Below are 21,974 nucleotides of genomic sequence, written 5' to 3'. Positions count from 1 at the left end.
CCAGATGACATGGAGAGATTTTCCTCAAGTACAGTGGATTAAGAAAAGTGAGATGCAGAAAAGACTAATATAGTTCTATTTTTGTAAAACAATGACCAAAAAATCTCATATGTTTGTATATGTGTGTGTAAATACATATGATTTTAGAAATGCATATATTTTGGAAGAACACCTGTAAGATTTTTGACATAGCCTACCTGGTGGGGCAAGAAAGGGGACTGCGCTGCTAATGTCGGGGAACGTTTAGGGAGAAGAGGCTGGTACGCTATGATCCTGTATCATCATATGTGTACGTGTATGAAAAAAAACTATATCATTCTTTTTTGTCACTGCCTCTTTGGTTTCATGGTTAGGAAGTTCTTCCCCACACAAATATCATTACAATTTTTTTTTTTGCTTTTTCTTGTAATTGCTTTATATTTTCTGAAGTATATTTTGATATAGGGAAGGTGTTTTTTCTTTAATAATTTTGGCACTATTTGTGTAGTTCTATTGAGCTATAATTGCCAGACAATAAAGTGCAAGTATTTAAAGTGTACAATGTGACGAGTTGTGATACAGGTATGCACCTGCCAGCCTTATTACTGAACCATCAAAGCTTTCCCCACTGATATGAAATGACACTTTTATGACATTAAATTTTTATAAATACACACCATTCAACTGGTATTAGAACATCTAATCCTGCCTTAAGATCCTAGGGAAACATCTCTTCACCACTTTATGCAGAAAATGATGATGCAATGGAATCTTGAACCTCTGGCATCCTAACTTACAAGAACCAACAAGTGACTAGTGATAGAGTTAAGTAGAACACCAGATCAAGAGACAGGAAAGGACTGCCAGGGGAGAAGACTGGTTTCTTGAGGTGGGAGAGAGAATTGGGGGTAATCAGAAAGGCATGGAAAAAAGGAGGCTTAAATCTGAAAGCTAGTCCCTCATGCCGTACAAGGAACAAAGTAAGAATTTCAACCTCTATTTCAATCTGTTCAGAGATATATGACCTTTCAGTCAGGAATTTAAATGTTTGCTCTGAAGAAGACCAGATACATAAAACCTGGCCAGGTACAAAATTCTTAACGTTTGTCTTGCTCAATAGTCTTTTGGTATTGCTCTACTGTGTCCAGCATTTAAACTTAAAGTTTAAAGCCGGTCTGATTTTTACTTCTTTATAAATAAACTTTTTGTCCACCCCATGCAAGGAGGCTAAGAGAGTAGTTTCATTATCTCTATAAATTAAAAATGTTACAGCTTTTATACTGATTTTTCATTAATCTTGCTTGGAAATTAGTGAGTCCTTTTGATTTGCATACTCTGATCTTTTTTCAACTCAGGTTTTTAAAATTATGCCACTGATTACTGCTTATTTTCCTGAAAGGTTTATTCATCTGTACTCCTAGACTAACCATTTTCTAAATCAAATCATGTAATAAGGCACTAGCTAAGATTTTATAAAGCACATATAACTAAACGACATTTAGAGCATCACTGGATTTCACCATTAAGTGTCATTTTACTTCTTAACTGCTATGCCACTTCAGTAGAAAAATTTGTGCTTACTCTTTCAACTACCTGTGAACTACTTTGATAAATCACTGAAAAGATCTGGTTAAATATAAAACGACTTAATAAATCACATAAACCTCCATGTAACATGTGATTTCTTCTTGTCTCTTACTATGCCCTGCTTCCCATCCCCCAAAATTACTCAGCCACAATCAACAAAGTCCTATTGATTCTAATTCCAGAATTTTATTATGTATGTCCATTTCTTCTCATTAGCAGTCACAATTGACATCTTCATTATTTACTGTTGACAACAGCTTCCTAACTGACCTCCCTCTTCTGCTCCCAGCTCATTTGATGCAATACCATCAAAGCAGTATTTCCAAATATAAATTTTATGTTTCTCACTATAAAATCATTTCCTAGGTCTCCATCATGAAGTCCAAACTCTTTAGCACACTACAATGTATATTTTTGCCTCTGTATGCAGTTCTGTCTTAGTTTCCTGCTACTCGCCCAAAGGAATTTTAAACATTGGTCATATTAAACTATTAACAGTTTTCCAAGAATACCCTGCTTTTGATTATGTCTTTGCACCTTCTGACTAAAATAACCCTGCTCTGCTCTTTGCTATCTTATAACACTCAAATATAAAAACTAGGGAAAACTCTGTAATGGACTACATTAAAGAAATGCTGTATGGATTTTTTTATTGAATGTTTTATGCTTCAGGTAAATCTTAAAAGTAGATTAATAGAAATTTTTAATATGTCATCCTTAAAATATTACATTAAGTTATCTTTACTTATGTGAACTTTGAATTTATCTTTCCTTCAGCAACGCTTAACAGAATAAAAGTTCTCTAATCCTGGGTCATTCTTTGATAAATGGATTGATTGTACTGATGAATAAGCTCCACGAACTAAATCTTAAAATGTCATTTCCTATAATGGATACCTATTGATTTTGACTATCTACCATCTCCATTTCCTCTGAGAATAATCTGACTTTGGTGAATATGACAATAGCAGAAAAATCTCACTCTGCAACACATCACACGCACATACCCAGGGTTACACGGGAGATCCTCTGGGGCCCTGGGTCAGCAAATCACTTAACCATGATGACTGCTTCAGGGTAAGCAGAGCCTGAGCCATGCCAGGACTACCAAAGTTCTTCCCTCCTAAGAAATGAAAGCCTATCTGCCATAGGAGAGAAACAAGCCAGAAGAGAGAGAGAGGGAAGTAGAGCTTACCCACTAGGCTTACCACATAGACATACAGAATTTACAGCCCACCAAGATGAAAAGACTTTGCAGAATCAATAGATGGTACAAATCCTGCTTAATTTCCACACAATCATAAAACTTTACACCTTAAAAATCACCTTGCTCAATCCTTTCATTTTACATACGATGAAACGAAGTCCCAGAAAACAGTAATTATCTACACAAAGTATTTCACAGACAGAAGAGTTAGAATTACATTCCAGATTGTCTGACTGCCAGGGAAATGTTGATATTCATAAAAACTAGATTAAAGGGAGGTATCACTTTTTGTTTGTTTTGGTCAAAAATCATCTGTCGAGTAATTTCAGACACCCAAATAGAGACTTTCTGAAAAAATATGACTATCAACCATCTTGATATGCATAAAATTATACAACTTTATATCAGAAAATTACCTTAAATGAATTCAAATTATTCTCCTTTCTTGGCCATTTTATCATCATTATCTAAATAACTGCTATGCCCCTCAGAATAAGAGTCCACTATCAAACAGCTTTAGCAATGAATGATGCCATCAGAGGGTAAACTGAACATAGCTACCAAATCTGGGGAACTGTCTTATAATTAAATTATAATTCAAGCACCAGGCCGTCATTTCTCAAAGTGTATTCCACGGAACCCTAGACAACCACAAGATGTTCTGTGAACAAAAGATGCTAAAGTCAAATAAGTTTGGGAAAAGCTACATAAAATAAATTAATATATAAACCAACATAAATAATAAATATAAAGTTGATCCTTGAACAACATGGGTTTGAGGTGCATGGGCCCACTTATGTGCAAATTTTTTTCAGTAGTAAATACTAGACTACTACAGATGTAGAATCACAGACACCAAGGGTTGACTTTAGGTCATACGCAGATTTTCTACTAGGCAGCAGTGAGCACCTCAACACCCTGCGCTTTTCAAGGGTCAATCGTATATATGTATGTATACATGTGTATACGTACCTTCTCTCTTAGAAATTCATTGTGTACGTTAAATATTAAGAAGTCTTGTAGTGAAGAAAATGTTCAACTTTAATTCAGCATTTCTAAAACTTCTTTGATCATAACATACTTTTTCACCAAATAACTCATTAACATAGGAAAAATTAGTATCGTGAAATACATTTTGGGGAAAACTAATCTAAAATTCTTTTGGTCCTATCCTACCAAGTAAATAAGATATCCAAATTTATATTTACTATAATCGCATATGTATATAGCATGTCAGTTTCCAGGTATTTTCACTTACATTTTGCTTATTTGTTCTAAGGTGTAGAATGGTGCCTACCACATAGTAGAACCAATATTTGTTGAATGAATAAATAAAAGTACAATCAGTTCCAATCAATTATCAAGGTAACGCTTATTAATTTTTTTAAAGAATAAGATATACTTAACCACTACCTTATACGGTTTAGATATGAAAAAAATCCAAGATTTACCGTAACTGTTAGAAAGTAAGAGCAAGAGACCACAACACAAGATAGTAATGAAAAAAAGCCCTAAATTTCAATCCATCAAAGCAGATATTTAGTATACCAAAATTGCATACCACAAATATGGTACATGTATATATGGAATATGTGATACCTTGTTACTGTATGAAAAACACATTTTTGTACTTTAATGTATAAAAAGGCATTTAGTTTTGCCACTGAACTCAACTATCAACATAAATTTAACCTTGGCAGGTATCTACCACATTACTGTTGCTGAAAATAATTCATATTTTATAAAGAAACAGTACTTCTGATGATCTACATTTTTAGGCCGCTATACTGTGCCAACAATTGCCATCCAACTTCCTAACATCTGCCACAGAAAAAAATGTACTTTTACATCTTGTTTGGATTCTAATTTTGAAAAAAACATATTATATCAAATATTCTTTGTCTTATTTGAAAAAAGTAATTTTAACTAGTTACCCTTTTTTGCTAAGATATTACAAACCCTGTAGAAATCTATTTATGCTATTTCTAAAAGTCTGCTCTCAAGGTCTTAAGATTTTAGTATAAAAAAAGTATCAAGATTAAATAGAAAATCACCATTTGGCAACCAGTAAGTAATCCATCCAAGAAACAACAGATGCTAAAACCAGAGGGTAAAAATTTGATGAGGAATGGTATGTTTACAGAGTCTCAAATATTTCCTTCAAATCAAAACACTTATTGATTACAAGAAAAAATCAAAAACATTTATTAATTTCAAAAGGAAAAAATAACGTTATAATGGAGAGACCTAGTAGACAGAAGCTTAATCAAGGGATCAGAGTATAAGACATCATTAGGACAAATCAAACATAAGCTCCACCTGAGGCTGCAAAAAGAACACATCAATCCTTTTGGGATATTCCTGCTGAAAATGTACGACATGAATCTAAACATGACAAAACATCAGACAAAACCAAATGGAGGCACATTCTATAAAATAACTGACCTGTAATGTTCAAAGTTTATCAGTTAGGAAAGTCAAGAAAAGGCTGAAGAACAGTTCCAGTTTGAATGAGACTAAAGAAACATGACAACTAAATCTATCCTGCATATAGACCCTTTTGATAAACAGCAAAACTTGGTGATATAGGAGAATGTCTTTGTAAGAAACAAACACTGAAATATTTCGGGATGATTGGGCAATATGTTGAAAACTTACTCTCAAAGGGTCTGAAAGAAAAAAACCTCTTTGTACTAGACTTACAAAAAAAGATAAAAATTTAGATAAACTTAAAACTTTAAAACCAATATTACATATTTCTACCATCTTCAATATTATTTTTATTTCCTTCTGGATTTGAAATTACAGGTCTTGAAACTACTCATCTACTGTTTTGGTTTTCTGAATTCCTAGGTTCCAGTGGGGTTGGGAGATGCTAAAATGTATGGGAATACTCAGGAGTACCCCAAAGATTAGGGACTTAGGCATTAACAGAAGGAAGAACAAAAATATATTAGGGAAAACTGGAACCTACTATCAAAAGGGCTATCTTCTGGAGGCACACATAAATAGACCTGTAGCAAATTTAAAATAAGTGCTTTTCCAGAAGATGACTGCTACCAAAAAGCAGTGGTAAAATATATTACAGTATGTGGCTAAAAGAATTATTATTTTTACCAGAAAACAAGTCTAAAAATGCATATTGCTACAGAAAGTTTTTAATTTGACTGTTTATTTTCTACATTGTAATAATTCAGAATGTACCAATTTTTTTTAAAAAGTGGGCATTCGTACTTTAAAGCAAACAATGAAACATTAGCAATAACTACAAAAGTACTCTTTTAGTATGCTACCAATTTAAAAAACAGTTCCTTTTTATTTCCCTAAATTTGCTGGTTAAGAGGGTAGAATTGGGAGAATGCAGATTAATAAAGAAATACAAATTCCTAGGCCTCATCCAAAATTCAAACAAGGTCTTCATAATGTGTTCATAAGCACCCTAATAAAACCTTCATGGAGGTTCTGTATATATTACTTGTACAGAAAAAAGTTAACAAAGCAGGCTTGAGATTGCTATCCCTAGAAAGGTCAGCTTGCAAGATTAGCTCTCTCCGTTGGCAACTGGTAACTTGGCTTTCAAGACAGCTTCCACCATTCCAAGACTGATAAGGGTGGCACACTATGCTATATTATCTATACAAACAATATGGCTTATGACCAATCTCTGCTTTCCTTCTGAGCATCTAAAATTTTGGTACATGCTAAAATAAAGCAGAGGGTACCTGCGGACTGACATCAATACAAACTATGGACTTCTGGGCTCAGGTGAGCTTCGCTGGTAGATAACGTTTCACACGTGGTAATAACTCATTGCTAGAGGAATTAAGCACGTCCTGTGTGACTCCACTGGGAGAAGACTGTTGGAAACTTCAACCTGGCTTCCTCCAGACTTCACCCCATGTGCCTTTTCCCTGTGCTGATTTTGCTTTGCATCTTTTTGCTGAGTCCTATGAGTCTTCCTAGTGAATCAAACTTGGGGTCATTTTGGGGACTCTGAAAACAATACTTTAATGTACAAAATTACCTTCTTAGAGTTCCAAGTGTTTCAGTACATATTATATATACATTAGCAACTTGCAATTGATAACTTTAAGATGACAACAGTTTAAAGTAAGTCCTATATTACTCACAAAATTATCTACTTTTTGGACTACTGGAGAAAAGAATACTCAGAAGATTATGTAACTTCATTTTCTCAAAGCTCATATTTGCAATTTCAACCACAAATATAGTTATTTGAGATTTTATTTACCTGGTTGTTACAAATTATTTCTATATGTATAAACATTTAATATTCAAAATGAAAGAAAACCCATCCTTATCATCAAAAACAAACAAATCCAAAAGCAAACTCAAAACAGTTTACTGTCCATCACAATTTAGGTGGTATTTAAAAGGGATACATTCTTACCATGTGGAGTTATCGTCTGTACAGGCTTAGCAGGGGATCTCACATTCCATATAGTCAAAGTGCCATCTGAATGACTGCAAATAAATTGTTTTCCTTCATGATGCCAAGCAACAGAGTGGATAGCCTATAGAAGAGTGGTAAAGAATTCCATTTTTAAAAACAAAATTTTATTTAAACACCAAGTTATTCATAATTAATTTTTCATTTTAAACTTTTTCTTATTTCCCAAGCTAACATCAGTAATGTTAATCTTGGGCTTCCCTGGTGGCGCAGTGGTTGAGAGTCCGCCTGCCGATGCAGGGGACACGGGTTCGTGCCCCAGTCTGGGAAAATCCCACATGCCGCAGAGCGGCTGGGCCCGTGAGCCATGGCCGTTGGGCCTGCGCGTCCAGAGCCTGTGCTCTGCAACGGGAGAGGCCACAACAGTGAGAGGCCCACATACCGCAAAAAAAAAAAAATAATAATAATGTTAATCTTAAATTCCCATAACTTAGTCCTCCTGTCATTATGAGATTTAATTTGGTTCTGACACTATTTTAATGTTTTTTACTTTATATACTCCTTAAGTGAGCATAAGAATAATATGATAGTGATATATGTATTATTGACAAGTTCAGGAAAACAAAATGTATTCTTACAGTTTCTTAGAATAAACAATAACTAAACATAAATTACCAAGCAATTATAATCAATATTCCATTGGAAAAACTAGTTGCATTGACAGATGAGAACAAATTTTAGAAATTAACTAAAATTTTAGAATTTTTAGACAAAAATGTACATTTGGAATTAAGGTCAATTAAAAATACCTCAGACTGAGCTTTAAGACAGGTTACCCATTTCTCACAGTAATTATTAAGGTGACTTTTAAAATGTGAAATTTATTTTATATGTCTGAGCCACTTAAAAACTATCTGAAAAATATTTTTTAAGTTTCAAACTTTTAAATTTACTTATTTTTTAAAAAAATTTAAAATTTTAATAAAATTTTTAAAGGTTACTTTCCATTCACAGTTATTACAAAATATTGGCTATATTCCCTGTGTTGTATGTTATACAATACATCCTTCAGCCTATCTTACACCCAACAGTTTATGCCTCCCACTCCCTGACCCCTAGATTGCCCCTCCCGCACCTCCCCACTGGTAACCAGTAGTTTGTTCTCTATTATCTGTGAGTCTTCTTCTTATTTGTTATATGCACTAGTTTGCTGTATCTTTTAGATTCCACATATAAGTGATATCATACAGTATTTGTCTTTCTCTGTCTGACTCATTTCACTTAGCATAATGCCCTCAAAATCTATCTGTGTTGCTGCAAATGACAAAATTCCATTCTTTTTTATGGCTGAGTAGTATTCCATTGTATATATATACACCACATTTTCTTTATCCATTCATCTCTTGATGGGCACTTTGGTTGCTTCCATATCTTGGCAATTGCTATGAACACTGGGGTGCATGTATCTTCTAAGGAAACAATCCCATTTACCATTATATCAAAAAGAATAGAATACCTAGGAATAAGCCTACCTAAGGAGGCAAAACATCTGTATTATGAAAACTATAAGATGCTGATGAAAGAAATTGAAGATGACACAAACAAATAAAAAGATATACTGTGTTCTTGAATTGGAGGAATCAATATTGTTAAAATGACCATGCTACACAAGGCAATCTACAGATTCAATGCAATCCCTATCAAAATACCAATGGCATTTTTCATAGAACTAGAATAATTTTAAAATTTATATGGAAACACAGAAGACCTTGAATAGCCAAAATGATCTTAAGAAGAACAGAGCTGGAGGAATCATATTCCCTGACTTCAGACTATACTACAAAGGTACAAAACAGTATGGTACTGGCACAAAACAGACACATAGCTAAGTGAAACTGGATAGAGAGCTTAGAAATAAATCCATGCACTTATGGTCGATTAATCTATGAAAAAGGAGGCAAGAATGTACAATGGAGAAAAGACAGTCTCTTCAGTAAGTGATGCTGGGAAAACTGGACAGCTACACGTATGGTTTGGCCAACCCAATAAAAGAATGAAATTAGAGCATTCTCTAACACCATATACAAAAATAAATTCAAAATGGATTAAAGATCTAAATGAAAGACTGGATACTATAAAACTCGAGGAAAACACAGTCATAATACTCTTCAACATAAACTGCAGCAATATTTTGTTTGGATCCGTCTCCTAAAGTAAAGGAAATAATAGCAAAAATAAACAAATGGGACCTAATTCAACTTAAGGTTTTTCTACAGCAAAGGAAACCATCGGCAAAATGAAAAGACACCTACTGAACGCGAGAAAAATATCTGCAAATGATATGACTGGTAAGGGATTAATATCCCACATATTTAAACAGCTCATACAACTCAAAATCAAAGAAACAAATAACCCGATTACAAAATGGGCAGAAGAACTAAATAGACATTCTTCCATAGAGGAAATGGAGATGGCCAACAGGCACATGAAAAGATGCTCAACATGGTTAATCATCAAGGAAACGCAAATCAAAACTACAATGAGTTATCAACTCACACCTGTCGGAATGGCTATCATCAAAAGAACACAAATAACAAATGCTGGTGAGGATGTGGAGAAAAGGGAACTTTCATACACTGTCGGTGGGAATATAAATTGGTGCAGCCACTGTGAAAAACAGTATGGAGGTTTCTCAAAAACCTAAAAATAGAGTTACCATATGATCCAGCAATTCCACTCCTGGGTACATATCCCCAAAAAACAAAAACATTAATTCGAAAAGACACATGGACCCCAATGTTCATGAAAAATATTTTTATATGAGCAAAGTTTGTTACCCTTCAATTTTTTGTTCTGATATTATTTAAATTTTGTCTGTAAAAAATCACTCTCCTACGTTCTCTCTAAATTACTTCTTTTCTATTCAAGTTGATACACTTCTTGTTCTTAATGGTCAACAGACTCTAAAAGCTATCCTACTAGAATGTCTTGAACTGCCGAGTGCAGCACAAAAACCATGTACCTGGAAGTTAAGAGTTTCACTTACATACAAAGTCATCATTTAGTATCATCATTCAACGTCCATTTATTTGAGTTCCTCATATGCTTATAAATTTAAGTTAAATAAAATAATTTAACGTTTATGGATCACATTTTAAAATTTAAATGATGATAGACAAAGACAATCAGCTGTATTTTTATTTATTTTATAAATTTATTTATTTATTTTTATTTTTGGCTGCGTTGGGTCTTTGTTGCTGCACATGGGCTTTCTCTCTAGTTGCGGCAACAGGGGGCTACTCTTTGTTGTGGTGCATGGGCTTCTCATTGCGATGACTTCTCTTTGTTGTGGAGCATGGGCTATAGGCACATGGGCTTCAGTAGCTGTGGCACATGGGCTTAGTTGCTCCGTGGCATGTGGGATCTCCCCAGACCAGGGCTTGAACCCATGTCCCCTGAACTGGCAGGTGGATTCTTAGCCACTGTGCCACCAGGGAAGTCCCTCAGTTGTATTTTTAAATGCCAATATTTAATACAATGTTTTAGGGTCAAAGTATCTCTAACAAAATTCTAAATAAAATCTTAAAACAGTAATAAACTTATTCCAAAATATACACATGACATTCCATAAACTCAATCTTAGAATAAGCAATTTCTGGGACTTCCCTGATGATGCAGTGGTTAAGAATCCACCTGCCAATGCAGAGGACATGAGTTCAATCCCTGGTCCGGGAAGATCCCACACGCTGCGGAGCAACTAAGCCCATGCACCACAACTACTGAGCCTGCACTCTAGAGCCTGTGAGCCACAACTACTGAGCCTGCATGCCACAGCTACTGAAGCCTGCACACCTAGAGCCTGTGCTCCGCAACAAAAGAAGCCACTGTGATGAGAAGCCCGTAGACCGCAACAAAGAATAGCCCCTGCTCATTGCAACTAAAGAAAGCCCGCACACAGCAATGAAGACCCAACGCAGCCATAAATAAATAAATAAATACATAAATAAATTTATTTATTTGTTAAAAAAATTAAAATAAGCAATTTCTTAGTTGTCTTAATGATGAAATTATTTCTTTAAAATATAAGTAGTGTTAAGAAGCTATACACAAAGCTATTTAAATATTTTTTAAGTGATAAAAGAAATACAAGAGAGGTTTACAGTGTTATCTGGAACTTATAAATAAAAACATTCTAATCTTATCATATATAAAAATGTGTAACATATACATAAGTATATATATTATATAAAGAGAACTAATATTTCTACTTTGCTAAAGAAAACAATATACAGCTTTGTTTAAAAGTACCTTTTATTTTTTAATTAATTAATTAATTAATTAATTTTTTTGCGGTATGCGGGCCTCTCCCGCTGCGGAGCAGAGGCTCCGGATGCGCAGGCTCAGTGGCCACGGCTCATGGGCCCAGCCGCTCCACAGCATGTGGGATCTTCCCGGACCGGGGCACGAACCCACGTCCCCTGCATCCGTAGGCGGACTCTCAACCACTGCGCCACCAGGGAAGCCCCTATATGCAGCCTTTTAATAGTAAATATTACAATGCTACACAATATGTGGTTGGTTGAATCCACGCTTGTGGAACCATGGACATGGAGGAATGGAGTATATGGAGGGCTGACTCTTAAGTTATATGTGGAGTTTCAACCTGGTGGCAGGTTGATGCCCCTAACCAGCGCTGTTCAAGGATCAACTGTGTATTAATATTTACTAAGAATAAATTTTATGACTTTGCATCTTTGTTCATTAGTCTGTAGTTTTCTTGTAATTTCTTTGTCTGGTTGGTCCGAAGATAATGCTGTTTTCACAGGATGAGTTAGGAAGTGTGTCCTCCTCTTATATTTTGGGGAAGTATTTGGGTATAATGGGCATTATTTGCTAAAATTCACCTGTGAGCCTTCTAAGCCTGGAATTTTCTTTGTGGGAAATATATATATTAAAAATTCAATTTCTGTAGTAAATATACAGTTACACAGGTTAACTATTTCTTCTAGAGTGAGCTTTGGTACTTTCAAGGAATTTGCTGTTGCTTAAGGAATTTGTCCATCTCTTCTAAGTTGCTGAATTTAAGTTGTACATATATCCTTAATGCTCTCTTTGTATTCTTGTAGAAATTAAAGTGATATCCCCTTTCTCATATCTGGTATAGGTAATTTGTGTCTTTTTCTCTTTTTTCTTATCCCTCTGGCTGTTTATCAATTTTATTGATCTTCATAAAATAAAGATTTAATTTTTTCCTGTTATTTATTTCATTAATTTTTGTTCTTTATTATTTCAATTCTTCAGCTTACTCTGGATTTAACTTGCTCTTTTTGTTTCTTGTGGAGGAAGCTGAGGCCATTGACTTGAGACTTTTCTTGCTTCCTAATACAAGCATTTAATGCTATAGTGAATGCTTTAGCAGCATTTCATAGACTCACTGTCATATTTTTATATTTTTTTCAGTTCAAAATACTTCATTTCCCTTTTATTTCTTCTTTGACCCATGGGTCATTTAAAAGTTATATTACTTTCAAATATTCATAGATTTTTCACCTACCTTTTTATTATGGATTTCTAATTTAATTCCATTAGAGTGAGAGAACATTTTTTATGATTTCAATCTTTAAAAATTAACAAAACCTGATTTTATGGTGCAAAATATGGTCTGTCTTGATGAATGTTCTGTGTACTTGAAAAGTATGTGTATTTTGTAGTTAAGTGGAGTGCCCTGATACCTACTTTGCAAATGCTGATACAGCCATTTCAGCTGTCTTCTCATTAGTGCTAACATTACTTTTTCCTAAAACATCTGTGTCTTTATATTTAAAGTGGGTTTCTTACAGATAGCATATAGTTGGATCTTGCTTTTTAATCCAATTTGATTATCTCTGCCTTTTAACTGGGATATTCAAACCATTTACATTTAATACGATTGTTGATATAGCTGCAATTAAATGTATCATCTTGCTATTTTTTTTCCTGTTTCTCCCATCTATTCTTTGTTTCCTTTTTCCTTTTCTTCTGCCTTCCTTTGGAATGAAACAAAATTTTAATTCATTTTATTTCCTTTCTGGCTTATTTGGGTTACTATTGTTGTTGCTTTGATGTTCCCGTTAGAATTTGCAATATGTCTTTACCGTATCAGAATGCACTTTCAAGTAATATTACATCACTTTAGGTACAGTAAAATAACCCGATTATTCCTTATTAAACAACAATATTCTGTCTCCTGACCTTTGTGTTGTTATTATCTGTATTTTAGTTCTACGTATGTCATAAACCCTACAATGCATTTTTATTATGTTTGGTTTGAATAATTAATTATCCCTTAAAAAAAGGCTTTTATATCTACCTACATATCTGCCATTGTGGTATCCTTCACTCCTTTGAGTGGATCCAAATTTCCATATCATATCATTTACCTTCTGCATGAAGGACTTCTTTTAACATGTCTTGTAGTGAAAATCTGAAAATGATGAATTCTTTGAGTTTTTATGTGTGTAAAAGTGTTTATTTTACCTTTGTTTTTGAAAAGATATTTTTGCTGGATATAATTCTAGGTTGACAATTTTTTTCTTTCAGAACTATAAAGGTATTATTCAACTGTGTTCTGGTTTGCGTTGTTTCTAAGGAAACCATTTGCTGTCATTTTAATCTCTGCTCTTCGGTATTTAATGTATTTAATTGTCCTCCCCCTCCCCACCCTCTGGTTGCTTTTAAGATTTTCTCTATCACTAGGTTCCACTTTTTTTTTTTTTTTTTTTTTTTTTTTTTTTTTTGTGGTACGTGGGCCTCTCACTGTTGTGGTCTCTCCCGTTGCGGAGCACAGGCTCCGGACGTGCAGGCTCAGTCGTCATGGCTCATGGGCCCAGCCGCTCCGCGGCATGTGGGATCCTCCTGGACCGGGGCACGAACCCATGTCCCCTGCATTGGCAGGTGGACTCTCAACCACTGTGCTACCAGGGAAGCCCAGGTTCTACTTTTAAGCAACTGAAATATGATGTGCTTTTGTGTAATTTTCTTCATGTTTCTTCTGCTTTGAGTTCGTTGAACTTCTAAGATTTCTGTATATTCTAGAAGTTCATAGGGTTTAAAGTCTTCATCAAATTTGGGAAACTTTGGGTCATAAGTTCTTCAAATATGTTTTCTGTCCACATGCTCCCTTCTGAGACTCCTACTACACATATATTAGTCTTCTTGAAGTTGTACCACAGTTCACTGATGTTCTGCTCATTCTTTGCTCATCTTTCATATTGAGTAATTTCTACTGCTATGTGTCTTCAAGTTAATCAAGCTTTTCTTCTGCAATATCAAATCTTCTGGTAAACCCATCCAGAGAAAATTTTTCATCTTAGACATTTTTCATCTCTAGAAATTACACTTGTGTTTTTGAAGTCTTGCATGTCTTTCCTCAACATTTTCATGCTTTCATTTACCTTTTAGAGCATATGGAGTCTGTTTAATATTTGTTTTAGTATCCTTGTCTACTAATTATACCATCAGTATCCTTTCTGTGTTTGTTTCTATTGACTGCATTTTATTCTCCTTTTGCACTATATTTCCTGCTTCTTTGCATGCCTCATAGATTTTTATCTGGATGCTAATCATTGTGAAATTTATGATGGGTTGTTATACTCTTTTAAAGATTTTTGAGCCTTTTTTCTGGGATGCAGTTAAAAATACTGCTTGGAAACAGCTTAGACTTTTTAAGTCTTGCTTTTAAGCTCTGTTAGGCTAGCTGAGCCAGCCTGTAATGCAGGGCTAGTTTGGCCCCACTGCTGAGGCAGTACTTTTCTGAGCACTCTTCCTGATGCCCTGTCTACTGCAAGCTTTCTCCATTCTGCTGGGAATGTGAACTACTCTCAGTCCTCTGTGTGCTATGAGAATTGTTCTGCTTACTCCTTTCCAGTGGATCTTTTCCAAGCCTCACACCCATGCGGTAATCAGTATTCAGCTGAAGACGCAGGGTGAAGGGCTCCTTGCGAACTTTTAAAACTATCTCTAGGCAGTTCTCTACTCTCTGTTACCTTGTCCTATAAGCTATGGATATCTTCCCAAATTTCCCAACTCTGCCTCCTCAACTCAGGGAGACTGTTGGGCTTATTAACGTAGGTTCCCTCCTTCCCCCTTCATGGGCTGAGACCTGGAAGATCTCTCCAGGTCATAAGCTAAGGCAATTGAAGGGTTCACCTTGTTTCCCCTCTCTAAGGAATCCCTGTTCTACACTACCTGCTAATTTCTAAAAACTGTTCTCTCATGTATTTTTCCAGTGTATTTAAGGTGACATGGTAAATTCCCTGTGACTCCATAGTGGCTAAAGCCAAGATAACTATTTAAATGACAAAAGCAAAACAAAAAAAAGTCAGTTTTTAAAATGTGCTTTCATTTTGACATAGGAAACAGCTCTACAGGCCAAAGCTTCCAGAGAAATGACAAGAACCGTTTATTAAAAATATTCTTTTAAAATAATTTCAAGATCTTGATTGGTGAATCACGGAATACTTACTAACTAAAAAGCTTTAAATACAAAAAGTATACAGTTATGAAAGCAAAGGAAATTCTTTTTTTTTTTTTTTTTTTTGCGTTACATGGGCCTCTCATTGTTGTGGCCTCTCCCGTTGCGGAGCACAGGCTCCGGACGTGCAGGCTCAACGGCCATGGCTCACGGGTCCAGCCGCTCCGCGGCATGTGGGATCTTCCCAGACCGGGGCACGAACCCGTGTCCCCTGCATCGGCAGGCGGACTCTCAACCACTGCGCCACCAGGGAAGCCCAAGGAAATTCTTTTAGTCAAGCTTACAAAGATAATATGCAGACATTTACAAAGTATTCCAAGTATTGCTACAGTTGCTCAAGGTAGTCTGCTTGAGCAACTGAAAGCATCAATATGAACACATGACATATTTCTCAAAAACAAACAAACAAAACCACTTACACATTTCCTAGATCTATTCACTGAATTGGAAATTGTGAACACTCCTGGTACCCAAATTATGGTCACTAGATACCATTTCACACTGAAAGAGGCCAGTTTCATGGAAAAAGATATTCTAAATTTGGGACAGAAATATACAAGATTAATAGGTATACTTTGTTATAACAGATGGCAAGGAAGCTATCTAAGAGTATTATCACCAGAGGACTCGGGAAACAATTGGAAGAGATTCACTGACCAAAGATGGGACAATTTGAAAATCAATAAGGATAATAACTTCAGTGTATTGAAGCATATGAAATATGTTTAAATCTTTGAGTACACAGTGAAACAGAAAACAAGAACAAATTACCCATCATTAAGATTACTAGAGAACAGCCCCTTTAGAGTAAATACTGAAATAAAAAGAAAGAATCAAGCATTTATCCTGCCTTTCCTATCTGAACTGTCCTACTATATAACCAAAAGAGTAGACAAGAAGTTTCTCTTTACTGAAGTGTCCCAGATAATAGATAGAGAAGGAATTATAAAATTAGAACTTCCCTATTTTGCAACAACTATGCACTAATAGATCTAGGCCTTGAACGTCACTGGCTGCTAAAATCACAAACAGACACTAATATTCAACCTGGTAGAAGAACATCAGCATCATCTATGAAATGGTCTTGCTAAAAATGAAAAAAATGAAACTAAATATGATCATGCCTCAGTAAACCATCCAATTTATAGGAAATCTGAGGGCAAAAAAAGACAAAATCAATCAATCACAGTCTTTATTTGGATCCTAAAGCAAGCAAACTATAAATATTTACAGCATACTATCACTTGTATAAAATTTAAAAATAGCATACATTTATTAATTTGTTTGTAAATGCAGAAAATACCTCTGGAAGAATACATGAGAAACTAACATTGGGATGTGAGGTAAGGGAACTGGATGGCCAAATGACAGGAGTTGCAGAGATTTTTTTTTCTATCTTTTGACCTATTTTAATATATTATTTCATATATATGCAAAAAATGTACGTTATTGCAATTAAAAAGGTTGACTAAAAAACACTAATTAAGTTCTTAGAGAAGCCGTTCTGAGCTAGAGAAATGACAACAGCTTTTGATTAGCAAAAATAATGTTATTACCTCATCATAGGTGTATCTGTAGTCTGCTTTCTTTGATTTGAGGTCCCATAACACTACTGTTCCAGATTCAAAGCCAATCAAAAGCTGTAATAAAAGAAAATGCCACATTACCTAGGAATGACATAAGTCATATGAAACATTTATTTGCTGATGATAAAGATAATTATTATCATTCATATGCTTCAGCTATGAAATTATAATATAATTAAACATCTGCATTGCTAATTACTAATCACATGGATGACATGGGAATACTGCATTGCATATTTATATGCCTTTGATCATTAGGGATTCAACATATATCATACAACTGATTATTGAAAATGAAAACAGTACCATTTTGAAGTCCAGAGGGTATATTTTCATTAATTAATATGTTACTAATAAAAATTAACATTTTCATGTGCTTTAAAGTTTACAGACTTTTCTAATTTAACACATTATCAGGCAATCTCATTTACTCATCTATATATTGATTAGTTCCAAATTATATCTAGCCTAGACCTCTCTCATGAGATTCAGACTTATAATTCCAGTGGTCACATGTTCACATATTTATTCCACAAGAACCTCAAAATAAATGTGTCCAAAAGTGAATTCATTATTTTCTTCCCTACCCTCCTTTTCTGGTATTCCCTATTGCAGTGTCTCTCAGCATTCTTTTTTATTTTAATATTCATTAAGTCGCTCAGGCAAAAACCTTGGAGTCATCCTTAACTCTAGTCTCTCCCCTACCAGGTAAAATCATCAAGTAATTTAAAAAGTACACTCTAATATCTCTCTAATTTACTTTCCTCCACCTCCAATACCTCTCTCTTGGTTCAAGATACAAAAATCTCTTCTCTAGTCTCTGGTCTCTCTGACTCTCCAGTCTGGGCCCTTTTTTTAACCCATTCCATATTGCAGCTAGGGTGATAGTTCTAAAATGCAAATCTGATCATGTAATGTAAGCTTTTTGTTTAAAACTTTTTAATGCCTTACCATTATTTTTAGATCAAGTCCAAACTGAATAATCTGACCTACAAGATACATCATGGTCTGGCCTCTGCTCACCTCCCCAGCTTCATCCTTTTCCACATCCCTCTTACCCAATACATTCCATTATATATTTCAGGTCATGCTCTCTCTTACCTTTACGCCTTTGCCCATTCTGTCACCCTAACTGGGCCACTGCATTCAAATGTCATCCTTTTTGCTTGACTAATCCTACTAATCCTTCATGTCATTTTAGCTATCACTTCTTCCTGAAAGTCTTCCTTGACCTACCAAATGTAAGTCAATGCCCTTCCTATGTGCTCCAACAGCAACCTGTACATTTTTTAACCTGAAGGGTCACTAGACAATAAAATAATGTCTTTTTCCTCATCTGAATTCTCTTGCAAACTGTAACACTGTTCTATTTAAGCAAGAACTGATTTTATCTTGTTTACTACTATACCTCTAACATAAGACAGAGAGCCTGATATGTTGTAGGTACTTTTTTTGTGAATGAATACATTTTTTGTGAATGAATAAGTTCCGGAATGAAATCATGTTCTTGCCTCACAAACTGTCTACTGTTTACCACCTCCTGCACTGGCATTTTCCAAATCTCAGTATTCCCCCTGCTTGAAACCTTCTCCCTTTTTAATGCACTTTTATTCACTTTTTATTCACTTTTAAGCATTTAGTGTTGCTTCCTTGGGTAAGCCTACTCAATTCCTCTGGACAGACGGAGATGCTTCTTCTCTTACACTAGTAAATGCATTTTCATCTATATGTCTCTAATATCTAATATACTGCCTAATGCATAGTAGCTATTCAATAAATATTTGTTTAATAAATACATGAATGATTGGTAGCTAGCCAATAACTGTTCATGTAATCTGGAGATATGAACAAATTTGGGGGCAGACCCAGTAACTTTAACTAAATAGCAACTTAGTGGATTTCAGACTACGGGGACATTTGGAAGAATGAGTCATTGAAACTAACAAAATAGATTTTCCCACCTTGGTAGGAAGTACACTTAATTTTCCTAACATAAACTCTTCTTTCTTCGGCAATCTGAAATACATACTCTTTCTGGAAAAAAAAACAAAACTGGTATTTGTTTCCTTTACCTTTTTCTAGTCCTTCTAAATATCTTGGACATGTATATGGCATTTTCTGATGGGGGAAGTAAGAGAGGAACTTCAGGAATAAGGAAAGAGATGGAAAAATATAAAATTTAAGAATTGATATACAGTATAAACAATACTGGATTGCTCAGGACACAGATAGCTTAAGCTCTAGCCTTAGATCTGCCACTTAGTAGCTATGTAACTTTAAAAAATAATTTTTACCCATCCAGATCTTAATAACATAAGAGGGTTAAAGTAAACTTTAACCCCTCTAGCCAGCTGTATCTTCCTAAGAATGTTAGAAATCTGTGCCAATAAGTTAAACTTTAATCCCTACAATCTCCTAAATATTAAAAAATAGAAGAACTAACTGAAGGATGTGGTCTTATAAATAGAAAATTGCACAACTAAGGTGCTAATAAATTTGGAAGTGAGAGAAAACATTTTATGTTAGGATTATCAGGAAAGGTGTCATGAAAGATATGTATTTAATCTGAGCCTCAAGATGTGAGTAGGAATTCAGCAGAGAAAGAACAGTGGGAAAGAATTCCAAACAGAGGGACTTATATAAATAAGGCATGGAGGTAGTAAAGAGCAGCTCACATGTGGACAACAATAACTATTTGCTTCAGCATTGCATTCAGGTAAAGATGTTCTCAAAGATAATGAAACCTAGGGCTATGTTTTAAGGAAACATTGTTTTGTTTGTTAGATACTGCAGAACCACTGAAAGCCTTTGAACAGGAGAGCAATAAGATTAAAATGGCACTCTAGGAAGATTGATCTGGAAATGACTCAAGAATGGGTTGGAATGCCTTGAACTGCAGTGGTCATAAGGAGATTGAATAGAAAAGACACTGCAATGGAAGGACTGAAATGATTTACTGACTGATTCAACGTAGAAGAAAGGAAAGTTTTCAATTCTTCCACCAGGTCTCCCACCCAAAGATTGGCTTTTAGACAATTATCTTATACCAAAAATAAGTAAGTAAAGTGAGGGTACAGGTTACTGTAACTTGCTTCATGTAGTTTCTCTCAAACCATACAATTGTATGATATAAGCTAGCTCTAAACAGTACCGCTATCCTTTTGTTTTCCCAGGGTTAACAGAACAGTGTTAACATATAGGCTCTACCACTCTCACTAACTGAGAAAAGGAAAAACCTGAATAAACTTCACAAAATCCAGAAATTTCATTTCACTGATTTCTGATACTGATTAACTTTCTAGTATTGATGCAGACAAATTTTCATGAAATTTTATAAGTAGAAAAAATATCATTAAATAGAACTACTGAGAGATTGGTTTGAATTAAGAAGTAGAGATTAATGGAAAAGAAAATTTTATTATTTTTCAGAGTACTAATGAACCTAAATTAACAACACCTAGGTAATGACTGCATGAAACTTGTTTCAAGTATAAAAAAATTAAGTATTATTTTTAAAAAATCTCTACTGGTCTGAGCTATTTATGGAGAAAAATTTAGGGGAGAGAGATACAGAGACAACTCTAACATAAGATGTTATGTGATAAGCACTATAAAAATTGTTTAACTAGTGTAAAAAAAGAATTCAAGACCAAAAGAAAATGGTTTTTGTCAGGATTATCAGAAAATAAGGGGAATTATTCTAAATAAGCCAAAAACTAGTTAACAACCTTTAACTGTATTTATTAAATTTTACTTGTTTTAGAGCTTTCTTCTTTAAAATGTAAATATTTTAATTTTCACTTGTTCTTCATAATGCATAAATAAGCAATTAAGTATATATGATATACCACCTTTGTTATCAATCTCAACTTTGCAGAGTAAGTGTAGTTCTGGAATAGTTTGCATATTTTAAAAATACAAAATTTATGCATTTAAGTAATAAATATATATATTCTAAAAAATCTACCTTTCCTTCATCCATTGGATTATCACTTATATGGACGACAGGTCCTGGGTGAGATTTAGATGACCTAAAAGAAAAAAAGTTAAGATGTTTTTTCTCAATTAAAAATTGCAATACTATTACATATTCATTACAATAAGAATAATGAATGGAAAATAAAGATATATTTACAAAGGTTGAAAACATTTCAGCAAGTGATCAGTAACAGATGTATAGTTCTCAATATGGATCAACATAGGAATCAGGAAAAATAGTGGCTCTCACATTGATATAAGTCAGCAAATTTAAAATTATGTACACTTCCTGTATAGGAAAGAATCTTCAATTTTGTATTTTAGCACAGAAAATTTATTCTCATGGTAGAATTCTCAAAGTTAATATTTTAAAATAAAGCAGCATCTAAAATATTGCTATCTTTATTTTACTCAATTCTAGCCTCCAGTTGGGGCATCTCATCTAGTTCCACAGTTCATACCAAAAATAAGAAAAATTCTATTATGGCTTTTAAAAAATCAACAAAATAATGCCACCAATATTTGCTCAGAGAAAAAAGAAGTCATACAGATAAGAATGTAGCTGAACTGATGCCTATAGAGTAGAAATAAGCAGAAATAACCCATTCATAAACTCTAAGAGTTGAGAGGCCAGTCCACTTCATTGAGAGCCACTTGTGAAACCACACAGACACCTGCACCAGGCCTCCCCGCTATATGTTGTGATCAACTCAA

General features: G+C 34.5%; 1 protein-coding gene across 5 annotated transcripts in view; it reads right to left on the bottom strand.

The window, feature by feature from the left end:
- Positions 1–21,974, bottom strand: part of STXBP5 (syntaxin binding protein 5) — a gene marked incomplete at its 5' end in the record, with an annotated part of 160,535 nt that overhangs the window by 89,939 nt on the left and 48,622 nt on the right. For all 5 annotated transcript variants that reach the window (XM_079716847.1, XM_079716848.1, XM_079716849.1 and 2 more), the window contains 3 exons: positions 7,177–7,308; positions 17,253–17,336; positions 21,250–21,313. In XM_079716847.1, the coding sequence (XP_079572973.1) occupies positions 7,177–7,308; positions 17,253–17,336; positions 21,250–21,313 (280 nt within the window). The remainder of the gene's footprint in view (positions 1–7,176; positions 7,309–17,252; positions 17,337–21,249; positions 21,314–21,974) is intronic.

This window comes from Hyperoodon ampullatus (genome assembly GCF_949752795.1).
Source record: "Hyperoodon ampullatus genome assembly, chromosome: 12".
Taxonomy (NCBI): Eukaryota; Metazoa; Chordata; class Mammalia; order Artiodactyla; family Ziphiidae; genus Hyperoodon; species Hyperoodon ampullatus.
The sequence above is the reverse complement of the archived record's forward strand: the minus strand, read 5'-3'. Positions and strand labels throughout refer to the sequence as shown.